Consider the following 11,334-nt stretch of genomic DNA (forward strand, 5'->3'; position numbering starts at 1 on the left):
CCCCCAGAGAACAGAGTTCCCGTGGGAGGTCAGACATGTCGAGGCCAGCTGACCCAGACAGCAGGTGGGCCGGGGGGCCGGGCGGCACGGCATCACGCGTTACTGCCCCGCCCCAGGCCCGAAAACCAGGAGGCTCATCATCACTTACCTCTCACGGCAGCGGGGGTGGGGGGCCTGGGCCTCTGTGCCCCGTCCCCAGGCCCAAACTGAACGGCCCACTACGCGGACCCCGGCAGCTGCGTGTGGGGGCGTCCCCGGGGGCACAGGACGCGCGGACCCCGGCAGCTGCGCATGGGGGCATCCCCGGGGGCACAGGACGCGGGCTGGAGGGGAACGTGCTACAGCGGAGGAAGCCCGCGCCACACGCGGGCTGCGGCCCGAGACGTCTCTCCCCACACAGAAGCACACCCACGGTGCTTTATCAGCTCACGTGGGCTGTCGCTCGTGGCCTGGGACAACCCGACAGCCCCGACCCAGCAGTCTGACCACGCAGGCCGAGCGTCCACAACGTCCCTTCCTTCCCGGAAAGCAAGAAACCTCGCTCACGCGCCTCACACACCAGCTTCAGACGCCGGCAGAGTGTCCGTCTGGAAAGCAGTTTATTCTCCCTGGCCTCAGTGCAACCCCCTTCCCGTTTTAGTACATATTTACTCCAGCCTAGAGAACTTTCAATTACCAATAAGTATGATAATTCAATTTCCTAACTACTAGATTCGTAAACTCAAAAAAATTCTTTCCTCCCAAACACCACGTATCCTAAGGCCAGCCAAACGTGAGGCAGTGGGGGGACGTGTCTCCCAATTCTCTGAAAGAGCAGGCCCCACTTCGATCTCAGGTCACACAAGGGGTCCAGCCTCCGCGTGTGGACGGAATGCCGCACACCGATCCGTCCCTGGCCCCAAGGACGCCCCCTCGGGCAGAAGACACCTACAGAAGGAAAAGCAAAGCCACGGGGAAAGCAGGCCACCAGCTCCCCCTGGTGGAGGCCGCAGGGCTCGCGGCACGGTCACTTCCCACAGAGTTCCAGCACCTTCTTCACCATGGCCCCGATCCCGTCGTGGATGTGGTGAAGCTCCGTCTCGCACATGAAGGCCGGGGTCGTCACCACCTTGTTTTTCTGGTCCACGTGAGCTTCGTGCACGGAAGTTATGGGAAAACGTCACCCAGCAAGGACTAGAGGAGTGCAGGCGCGAAGCATCCACCGCGGCCCCCGCCCCAGCCCCCCTTCTCAAGGCAGCTCGCGGCGGGGCTTCCTCCTGCTGCTGTCTCTGCCCACGGGGCCCCGTTCCGTACCGCCTGCGCTCGGGACTGGGGGATGCAGTCCTCCCAACCTCAGCCAGCAGAGTGCTGGCTTCACAGGACGCCCCAGGGCGGCCCAGCCCACGGGACCCAGACGCACCCACAGACCTGGGCTGCACGCACACGAGCGCCAGCCTGGGCCCCACAGCAACCCTGGAGCGGGCGAAAGCAGCTCTGTTCTTCTGATCAAGAAACTAAACCAGAGAGCTCGTCCACGGCAAGGGGCCAACCCAACCTGGGACCCCCCTCTACACAAGCTGGGCTCCTGTCCTGGTCACCCAGACCCCAGGCAATGACAGGCCTGGCCCTGCCGGCCACTCCGCGCGGGAGGGAGAGGGAACCCTTCGCCCGAAACTGTGCGCAAGAAAAGAAAGGCACCTTCGAGACAGACACCCAGAGGGTCCTGGTGTTGTCTCCCGCACCCTCCGCTCCTCACCTCTGGCCCACGTGGAGAGTCTGGGTCCAGCTGTGGACCCGGAACGTGGTCAGCCGGTGGCCCGAGGCTCTGTGCGCACAGCACTTGGGCACCCGCAGGACGATCAGGGGCCAACAAGGCCACTGGGGTGGCTACCCATCCACACTGCCCAGGGGCTTCCAGCCAAGCCACCCCCCGCCCCGTACTTCTTCCCTCTGCAGCTTCCCCCCACCCTGGGGCGCGTGCTCCCTCCCCTCCCGGCCAGAAACTCGTCCCCATCGAGCCTGAAGCCGTCCACTCACCGGACCGGGCAGCCCAGCAGAGCTCCAGGCCTGGGGCATGCCGCAGACAGCGAGCGTCCCCAGGGCCAACGTGGAAACGGCCTGGGGACCGGTGCGTCATGGCACTGGGTGCCAGGCCCGTCACGCACCTGCTCGCAGAGGCCCCCAACAGCGCAGTCCTAGTTCAAGAGGCTGCCTGCCCGGGGCAGTCGCCAAGGGTCAGAGGAGGGGTCCCCAGCACCACACGCCACTGCCACGCTGGCTGCCGGAAAGGATATGGTCACTCCCTTCGCACAGTGCTTGGCGCCCAGGGCCTTAATGGCTTCCGCAGTCCCTGCGTAGGGCCACTTGCCGCCTTCTTCCTGCTCGTGGCCCACGGTGACCTCGACCCCACGGAGCACTCTGGCCGCCAGGACGGGAGCGATGCAGCACAGGCTGAAAAGTGAGGGACACAGTCGGCACGGGGGTCGGCTCAGGAGAGCACGGGTGGCCGCCGGGCCCGGGGCTCAGCAGGGAATACCGAAGGAACGGAATTGACCTTGAGGATGAGCACAAACGGTAGCCGCTGAGCCCACGGAGTGAGGAGTGGGCCTCAGCTCACTCCCCGCATGTGCTGCAGGCTCTGGGCGCCCGGGGGTCAGGCCTGGCCACGGAGCAGGGGGCCAGCTGGCACCGGGCCACCCGCCGTGCTGTGCGCAGAGAAGGGCTCGGATGGCAACAGTGGCCTTAGGCCCGAGTTTCGGGGTGGCTCTTCACACAGCACGGACTTCTCTGGAGAGGGTGCAAGAGCGGTCTCATGGGACCCATGGGTGTGCCGGGCACCACAGGAGCGAAGGGCCCCCTCCCAGGAGAGCAGCAAGCCCCACTACACCCACACGGGCCATTCCCAAGGCGCCTGAGCCTCGCGGTTCGCTCCTGGGCGCGCGTGTGGGGCCGTGTGGCCGGTGCTTGCCCTCGGGGCTCCTAGAGGCTCTGCTCCCGCAGGAGGCCTGCTGACCGGCAGCATGAGACCCTGCGCCGGGGCCCCGCCCACGGCAGGCGGTACGCGCTCGGCACAGGGCTGCAGCCGGGCCGCCCTGCCCTCCCCGCTGGCACGCACGCTGCCAGCAGCCCGCTGCCCCGGCTCATCTCCAGCACGCCTGCCTGCTTCTCCCGCGCCCGCCGGAACGGCTCTGCGGACACACTGCTCCACGAGCCGTGACAAAATAACGTCAGGACACACTTACGTTCTTTTTCAAACCTCACAACACCCACAACAACGTGCTTAGAAACCCGTGGGAGAAAACCTCCCTCCGCCGCCAAGTAGGTAAAAAGTGATCGGACCCGGTGTCTCTGAAGTGCCCCACATCACAAGCCCGCGGACACCTGGCAGCCAGCACGGGACGCACGCGAACGGCGCCGCGGCCATCGGCCCTCTCGGGCCGCAGACGGGGAGGCCCGAGCTCAGGGGACACACGAGCAGGGCGGCACAGCCACCAGACCCCTCGCTCCCACCTGTGCTTCCGACACAGGGTCCTCCTTGACGCCCGCCCACATAATGGGTGCTGCTCCAGGGACAGCGTCCGGCCAGGGGAGAGGCCGGTGGCGGCGCCGTGACCGCTCCCTGGGCAGCGCGGCGTCTTCCGAGCAGACGTGCTCCCAGCCCACGGGGCCGAGGCCGGCGCCTTCCGCGAGGAGGGGCTCCCGCAAGTGACTGCACACGAGTGCCGGTGAGTGACCTTCGCAGGGGCCGTCCTAACACGACCCTGCTCACACAGCTGTCAGGAGGCCGGCGTGCTCCCACGTCCGCACCCACCGTCTCTGGTGCGTCGAGCAGAGCAGAGCTCCTGAGGGGGCTTCTCGAACCAGCAGGCCCAAGCCGAGCCATCTGCACGCTGCAGTGCATTCACGTGGACAAGCAACCCACGCGTTAGCGCGGGAGCGGGGACAACCGCTGCGAGGTCGGTGCAGGCCGCAGGTGACGAGCTCGGGCCTGGTGAGCGGAGGCCGTGCCGCTGAGTCTGGGCGCGCAGTGGGCTCACTGCCTCGGAGGGCAGCGGCAACGGCCTGAGGGCCACCCGGCACCAGCCCAGCCCGAGCGAGGACGGGCGGGCAGACGCCAGGCAGGGGGAAGGGGTGCTGGAAAAGGCTGGGGTCAGGGGAGGACTGCCTGGGGAGCCTCCTGGAAGCTCTCCTTCCTGTTAAGTCACCAGGACAAACTGCCGTGACCACACAGAGTTTTCCAAGCTGGAAGGCACCTGTGACGGCGCGTGAAGCCCAAGTGAAAACAGCCTTAAGCCCACGCGCCCCGCCCCCCCACATACCCAATGGGCTTGCCGGCCTTGTGGAACTCCTTCAGGACCCGCTCCACGTCCTCATGGACTTTGCAGTCTTTCCCGTCGACGGCGAACGTGCTCCTACCACGAGAAGAGGCGTCCTCAGATCTCACAGCTGGGGGTCTACGTGCCCGGGGAGCCTCCGACCCCACCCTGGACGTGTACCCATCACTCCGCTAACTCCCCAGCGCCTGAGACAAGCAGTTACTGTGCCTGTGCGTGGTTTTTCACTTAATTATATATATAATTCTTTCTACTTTTTAAAACAGAAAGAAGCAAGCACAGCAGAGAAGGGGGCAGCGGAGAGGTGAGGTGGGGAAGCCGATCCCGAGCGAACCAAAGCCGGCAGGTGCGCGGGCAGTGGGCCACACCCAAGGGGTCATCAGAGGTCTGCTCCATAAGCTAAGGGGCAGCAAGACACGCCACGGGCCTAAAAGCCGTGACAGACAATCCACGGAGGAGGAAACGATGCGGTTAGACGCCGCTTCCCTGGCACAGCGAGGACAGCTCAGCGGTCTGGACGGCCTCCCCTCCCACCGGCTACGCGCCGGCACCTCCCTGGGAGGCAACCCCGAAGTACACGCGCTTTATCCAGAGCCCCGCTCTGGCCCTCTGCTCTGGGCACGGGTGGACGCCTCCGTCCTGGGCCGACTACCGCAGTGTCGCGGGCACAGGCCTGGGAGACGCGTGGGCGCCACGCAGCTCTGCCATCCTGCGGTGGTCTCGGTATGCCGCACGGCCAAACGTATCCCAGTTCACCCTCTCGATGCAAGTCAGCTATATCCCCCAAAAGCTGTCAGGCCAGAAGTGAGAACTGGAAACCACCACTGTCCACCAGAGCTGGGTCGTCTACCCGACGGGATCTGCGTGTGCAGCCGTGAGGTGGTTAATGCGCCACCAACAAGCCACACCATTTGTGAAAAACACAAAATACAGAACGATAAGCTTAACACGACTCCATCTGGTTAGACTTCTTTTTTTTTTAAAAAAAAGATTTATCTCACAAAGAGTGAGAACGCGCACAGAGGGGAGGGACAGAGGGAGAGGGAGAGAGAGAATCTCAAGCAGACTCCCAGTAAGCACGGAGCCCGACGTGGGGCTCGATCCCACGACCCTGAGATCACAACCTGAGCCGAAATCAAGAGGTGGACACTCAACCAACTGCACCAGCCAGACGCCCTGGTTAGATTTTTAATACAACCACACGGGAATCTCTTGGGAAGCACATGTGAAAGGGGGAAACAGTGCAGGGACAAGCCTGAGGCCCCAGACAGGAGAGAGCGAGTTCCCACTGGGAACTTGTCCCCAGCGAACTCGCCTGCCGTCCCTTGCTGTGTGCACACGGCACGACCAACGGCCACCGCAGCCACGGCTAAGGAGACCGATCACAGCGAGCCGGCCTGTCTTCTGGAAAGGTCGGGAGGAATGGGGCAAGCGACCATAAGCCACAGCTTCCCCCAAGGAAGACTGAGCTCACAGAAATGAGCGCTGATCACCAAGGCGACCGCTCCCTCGAATGCAGAGCAAAGACCCACCAACAACCCGGCGCCCCTCCTATCTGTGCTTCCACGCCAACCGCGCGTGGGTGGTCATCTGTGCCACGGACACAGCCCCAGCAGATCCCTGAAGTGCCCTCCCCCCAGGGGAGGTGCTAACGGTCAGAGACAAGGCTTATCTTCCCGAGGAAGAGAGCCCGGTCCTGGCAGCGCCAAGCCCAGCCAACAGAGGCCATTCTCTGCCATCTACTGCCAAGGGGCGCGTGAAGGAAGCAGTGACAAGGGAAGCTCGCCCGACAGGCTGGTTCTTGCAAAACAAAGTGGACATGAGGGGGAGGCAGGGCTCCCAGCAGGATGAAGGAGTATGGGAACCGCTTCCAGGGGCTGGGGACATGGGCTTGGGATCTGGACAAAGCCATTCAGATGTCTGCAGGCCGAGGGGAGCCACGAGGTGTCGGAACACGTTAGGGAGCCTGCCCTGCCCCTCATTTCTGGGTGCAGGGCACCCGGACACAGCCAGCCAGGACGCTGTTGCAGGGGAACAGCACCCATCAACTAACCCAAACGGGGGTGGGGGGCAATAAGCACAAGGGTCCAAGGCGTCTGGCCCCACCCTGCCCCGCCCCATGCCCGACGCACAAGGAGTCCACAGGGAGGCAGAGTAGACGGACGACGGTCCAGGTTAGGGGAAGCAGCTCTGACCATCGAGGGGACATTCTGCTGCGAGTCTTGGGCAGCAGCTGGCCACACGGGCCAGTAAGGGGAACGTCCACGGTCCAGATACAGACGAAACTCCTGGGGGAGCTGAGAGAGGGGTGCCGGGGCAGGAGGGGAGACTCCACGAAGGAGCAGCTGGGAAGAGGGCCTGGCCAGTTCCCACGATGCTCACAGAGAACTCGAGAGTGGGGAGGAGGAGGGGGAGAACAGGAGCCCATCCCAGCAGGCAGTGGTGAGCAGAGACCTTCGAGGACACCCAGACAGCACAGCAAGGAAACCCAAGGGGTACGCGCTGGCCGAGGCTGTGCGGTGAGGGTGCAGGCGGCACCCGGCACCCACTTGATCTGGGAGGGGAGGGGCGGGAGCAGGGAGGCGGAGGGCTGGGGCTGGCTGCCTGAGCTCACAGCCAGCCACTCCGTCAGGGGCCCCTGGGCGTGGGCCAGAGCAGCCGGCTCCTCCGAGAAAAAGGAAAACGCTCCACTTGGAGCCCGATCTGCTGATCTGCTGGGTTTCCATGGAAACCCACCCAGCCCAGGCTGTTACTCCACTAGGGTCCACGTCTGAACCCCAAAGCGTGGGGTACAGCTGCTTCCTGTCTTCCCAAGCGAGCTACGGTGAAGCCGCCTCGGAAGGGATGTGCCGGGCTGGTGAGGCCAGCGCAGAGGATTTCTATGAGGCGGGCAGAAAGAAGAGGTAGAGAAATGAGAACAGAAAGAGGACCTGAAACCCAAAGGACGTCACGCCGGCGGGGTGACAGCTTGAGGTCTAGCTACCATGGCAACGACCCAGAGAACAATACAAGGAAGGACTCCCTTCCTCCGGTCGGGGCCAGCCTCCACACGGCCCACCAGAAAAGCGGTTTCCCTGCTGCAAGGCCCACGAAGAGGCGGTGTCCACGAGTAACACGTGCGGACACGCGGGTCCTGATGTGACGAGACCGCCAGCACAGTGGTGAGATGAGTGGAAGCCCACGCCCCCCCCAAGTGTGGCCGGTACCGAGAGCACTCAGCAGGAAGTGAGACAAAAATCCAGGTCTTGCTTAAGTTCCACCTGAGCCCCATCCCACAGCGGTGTCCTGTCACAGCGCAGCTCCGTGCAGCCTCTGGGACCCCAGGCCCCCGTCCCCGTCTCCCGCTACAGGTGAAAAGCAGAGACCCCAGAGCTCCAGCACGCACAAGTTTTTAGCAGCTCCGAAGCCTCCGGGGAAAATGGCAGCGTCGTGATTGGCTGCGCTGAGCCTGGCCAGGTCGGTGATCTTCCCGCGCGCAATCCTCGCAGACTCCGTCAGGACGTTCCTGGGAGAGGACACAGAGAGGCCTGAGGACGGCGTCAGCGTGCAGAGAGCAGAGCGGGGCGCGCGGAGGCCACCGCACGAGCAGAACACACGTCCTCCGCCCCAGGGAAGACGGTCTAGCCCCTCGCAGCATCTGCAGCACTTAGTCCTGGGCACTGACGAAAGACAGGACAGGGGTGGGAAGGTCCAGATACCGTACGGGGGGAGGGAGGCAACCCGGGGTCAACCCCAGCTGGCGCTACCTCCTCCAGGCTGCGTGGCCCGGGGCCCGGGCAGGAAGACAAAGCCCGGGCCAGCGGAGGCCCTGCAGCTCCCAGGAGACAGAGCTCTCCCTGGCTGGACCCTGCGGCCGGAGCAAGACGGGAGGGGCGAGAGTGTGCCAAGACTGCATGTGCCTCAGGGAGAGAAACGCTCAGAGAGACCCAGAGAGATCGGGGCCCAAGCAGGGACAGGAGGCAGCAGTCCCAGCCGAGCCGCCCGGCAGGCGGTCACGAAACACAGGCAGGACGACTTGTGGCAGGCATTAGAGGGCAACAGGAGCATCAGAACAGCACGGAACGCAGCCAGATCCGCAGCCAGGACGACGCAACCAAGCACACAGGTTCTCAGGGAGCTTCTAGCAGGCACCTGTCCACACTCCAGGGCGAGAGGGGCAGCACCCAACCTGGTTTCGCTCTCAGAAGGCTGCCCCTTGGTGTGGTCAACCACGTGCATCTGAGGGATGTCAGGAGCAAAGATCTGGACCTCGGCCCCGCCACGACTCAGGTGAACCAGCACCCTGCACGGAAGAAAATCAGGACAGGCTGAGACCTACCCGACCCGGCGCTACCACCTCGCTTCTGTGAGCAGGACTTCTGCAGAGTGCCCCCCATCCACCCCTTAGGTATGTTACCATCACGTCAGCTTTACAGAAAGCTGCGGTTGGCTTGCCAGTGACCCAAACATCCACAATCCAGACTCGCTGTCACTGAACTAGCCTGCAGAGCCCAGCTGGTCCCCAAGCTCCCTTTACAAACTGGGGTGCAGGGCACAGGTGACTTGACTGGTCACAGCCTGACGTCTAAGTTCCCAGGCTGCTTCGTGGTGCTCTTCTTCCCATAGGCCAATCAGTGCAGGGCTGGAGGATCCGAGTCGGGCTTTGGTCAGGACAGTAGGTTCAAGTCCTGCTCTGTCGCACCTTTCCCGTCACAGCCAGAGGGCTGGGGGAGAGATGTGCAGGTCTCCCCAAGGGCTGCTCTGTGCCAGGCACACGTCCACATCTGTTCTAGAGCCGGGGCTCTCACCGTCCCCCTTCAGAGGAGGCGGCGTGAGGGGCATGAGCGGGTAGGACCAGCGCCACCCTGGCACTCAGGCTCTGCTCCTCGTAACCTGCAGGGCTCTCCACACGTGGTCCGTGCCCGCGCTGTCCGCCCGCCACCCCGTGCCTCTGCGTTCTCGTGCCCCCACCCCGAGCCCCCATCTGGAAGCTCTCCTGGCCCTCTCCCGCCCACGAGCTCGGCACACTCCAAAGTCCGCTGCGTGCCCAGTGCCCATGCTGGCACCCGAGGGAAGCTGCAGGCTGGGGAGGGGCCTCGGGCTCCTCTGGGCACCCTGCAGGCCTGCACTTGGGAGGGGCATGCTCCCCAACCGCGCGCTGACTCTCCCTCCAACCTACTCCAGACAGGACAACACTACCACTCCTGCTCACACAAACCTTTCTTAATAAAAAGACAGTACAAACGACTTAGCAACAGCTGACAGGCCACGTCGAAGAACCTGTCCACAGCCCGGGGTGGCTCAGCACCTTAAAATCACACTGGAGCCACGAATGAGAATGTGGACGCCTGCCCGGGAACTTCAGAGTGAGCCGGCGGGCGTTAACAGAGCACCAGACGGGTTCAGTGGTTATCTCTGGGGGACAAGGCCACGGAAGGTACTTAGCGGGCTTGTCCGGGGCTCCCTGCGCCGCACACAAGTGACCCCAATGTTTCCCCGCTCGCTCGCTTCTGCCCGTCTAATCAAAGGGTCTCCGAACGGCTGGGGAAAAGCAAACCGTCCCCCACGGCTTACGCGGAGGCCTCGTGGAGCTCGGTCCCATCGTAGACTCCGCAACCAGACAGCACCTGCAGGGGAGCGGGGGTCAAGGGGGGTCCACCTGGGGCAGCTGGCCGGGGCAGGGCGGAGAAGGGCGGGCCTGGAGGGGAGAAGGGAGCTGGCCTCGGAGGGTTGGCGGGGAGGAGGCTCTGACCTTGGGCAGGGGTGGGGCAGGGGGTGAACGGACCAGCCCGGCCGCAGGGCTGGGGGCACGGGGGCCCGACCTGGGGGCGGGGGTGACTTGAGCTCGCCCTCGGGCGGGGGTGGTTAGGGTGGTTAGGGTGGTTAGGGGTCGGCCTGGGGGAGGGCAGGGGCCCGACCTCGGCGGCAGCCCCGCCCCAGGCCCGCCCGCGGGCGTCCACTTACTAGCGCGACCCTGGCCCCCGGGCGCGGCGCGGAGCTGTGGAGGGGCGCGCGTGGGGTGCACGCATGAAGCGGCGCGAACGCGGAGGCGGCCAGTAGCCTGGACGCCACCAGGGCCCTGACCGCCGCCATGACTGCGCGGGGACAGCGGGTCGCAGGGTCACGCGGTCACAGAGCGCCTGCGCAGTCGGCCTGGCCGTAGTTCCCGCGAACCCGCCGGTGGGCGGGGCCGCGCCTGCGCAAGTCGCCCTCCCCCCCCCCCACCACCACGCGCTCTGTTCTCCGCTGGCGGCGCGCACCGCCCGATGCGCAGCCGGCCTCCCTGAACTAAGTCAGCCGGCCTCCCTGAACTAAGTCACTGCTAACGGGGGATGGGAGGGCTCCTTCAGGCACTAGCTGGGGTTCCTCCGCTGAAAACCTCTAGGTGTTACCCAGGAGTCAGTTCGCGGGAGACGACTGCATAAATTATTATACTCTCCTTTAATCTATCAATTTTCAAACTCACAACAGCTGGTCCAGATAATTTAAATGGTCCCCGTTGGAGGCCACTGGGGAACTGCAGACACACTGGGCAGCTCAACGCAAGGCTGTCCCTGTCACTGATATTGAAACTGTTCCATTTTAAGACTTCTAGGGTTAATCTCTGCACAGAGATCCTCCTGGGAAGCTAGAATAACACGGGATATTATAAAAGTTGGAACCGAAGATGAGCTTGGAACAGTGACAGTCTTTATTCCTGAACCTTCATCCCGGACCCCTCCATCTCTACAGACGGACCCAATTCTTCTGGACCCAGGAGAGCCATCCTCCCTCCTTTCCCCGCAGCTGGGAATTCTCCCGTGGGGATCCTGGCTTCTCACGACTCCTGGGGGCCAGCCCGTCCATCCCTCTCTCTCCTCAGGGTCACGTCCAGAACATGAGCTGGCAGGAGGGACGGGATCACGGGGATGATGCTAGCCTGCACTAAGTCCGCTCCACTTTCAGGAAGGTAATGCTAGATGCAGATTCTGAGTCAGCCGGTCTGGGAGCCAAGAGCCTGCCTCTCTAGCAAGCCCCATGGCAGGCGCTGCTCCTGCCAGGC

At 64.0% G+C, this 11,334-nt stretch overlaps 1 protein-coding gene across 4 annotated transcripts; it reads right to left on the reverse strand.

Moving 5' to 3' along the window:
- Positions 1–580: 580 nt before the first annotated feature.
- GATD3 (glutamine amidotransferase class 1 domain containing 3) lies at positions 581–10,438 on the reverse strand. 4 transcript variants are annotated; one of them, XM_036098976.2, is made up of 7 exons: positions 10,257–10,436; positions 9,867–9,919; positions 8,482–8,595; positions 7,699–7,818; positions 4,299–4,391; positions 2,274–2,430; positions 581–1,135 (listed from the first exon to the last, which is right to left on the reverse strand). In XM_036098976.2, the coding sequence occupies exons 1-7, from the start codon at positions 10,383–10,385 to the stop codon at positions 1,007–1,009; spliced, it is 795 nt and encodes a 264-aa protein (XP_035954869.1). In that variant the 5' UTR covers positions 10,386–10,436; the 3' UTR covers positions 581–1,006. The 4 variants fall into 4 exon arrangements, with proteins under 4 accessions (XP_035954869.1, XP_035954871.1, XP_035954870.1 ...); XM_036098978.2 differs by lacking the exon at positions 7,699–7,818 and having other exon boundaries at positions 10,257–10,438; XM_036098977.2 differs by lacking the exon at positions 4,299–4,391 and having other exon boundaries at positions 10,257–10,438.
- Between the last annotated feature and the right edge of the window lie 896 nt (positions 10,439–11,334).

The sequence above is a fragment of the Halichoerus grypus genome, chromosome 1 (genome assembly GCF_964656455.1).
Source record: "Halichoerus grypus chromosome 1, mHalGry1.hap1.1, whole genome shotgun sequence".
Lineage (NCBI taxonomy): Eukaryota > Metazoa > Chordata > Mammalia > Carnivora > Phocidae > Halichoerus > Halichoerus grypus.

Excerpts from the sequence above, each read along its gene's own strand:
- GATD3 (XM_036098976.2), bottom strand. The coding sequence starts at position 10,385 with ATGGCGGCGGTCAGGGCCCTGGTGGCGTCCAGGCTACTGGCCGCCTCC. Across the intron at positions 7,819-8,481 it reads CCTTCTGAGAGCGAAACCAG|GAACGTCCTGACGGAGTCTG; the intron begins GTTGGGTGCTGC and ends GTCCTCTCCCAG. Across the intron at positions 2,431-4,298 it reads AAGGCCGGCAAGCCCATTGG|CCTGTGCTGCATCGCTCCCG; the intron begins GTATGTGGGGGG and ends CTCACTTTTCAG.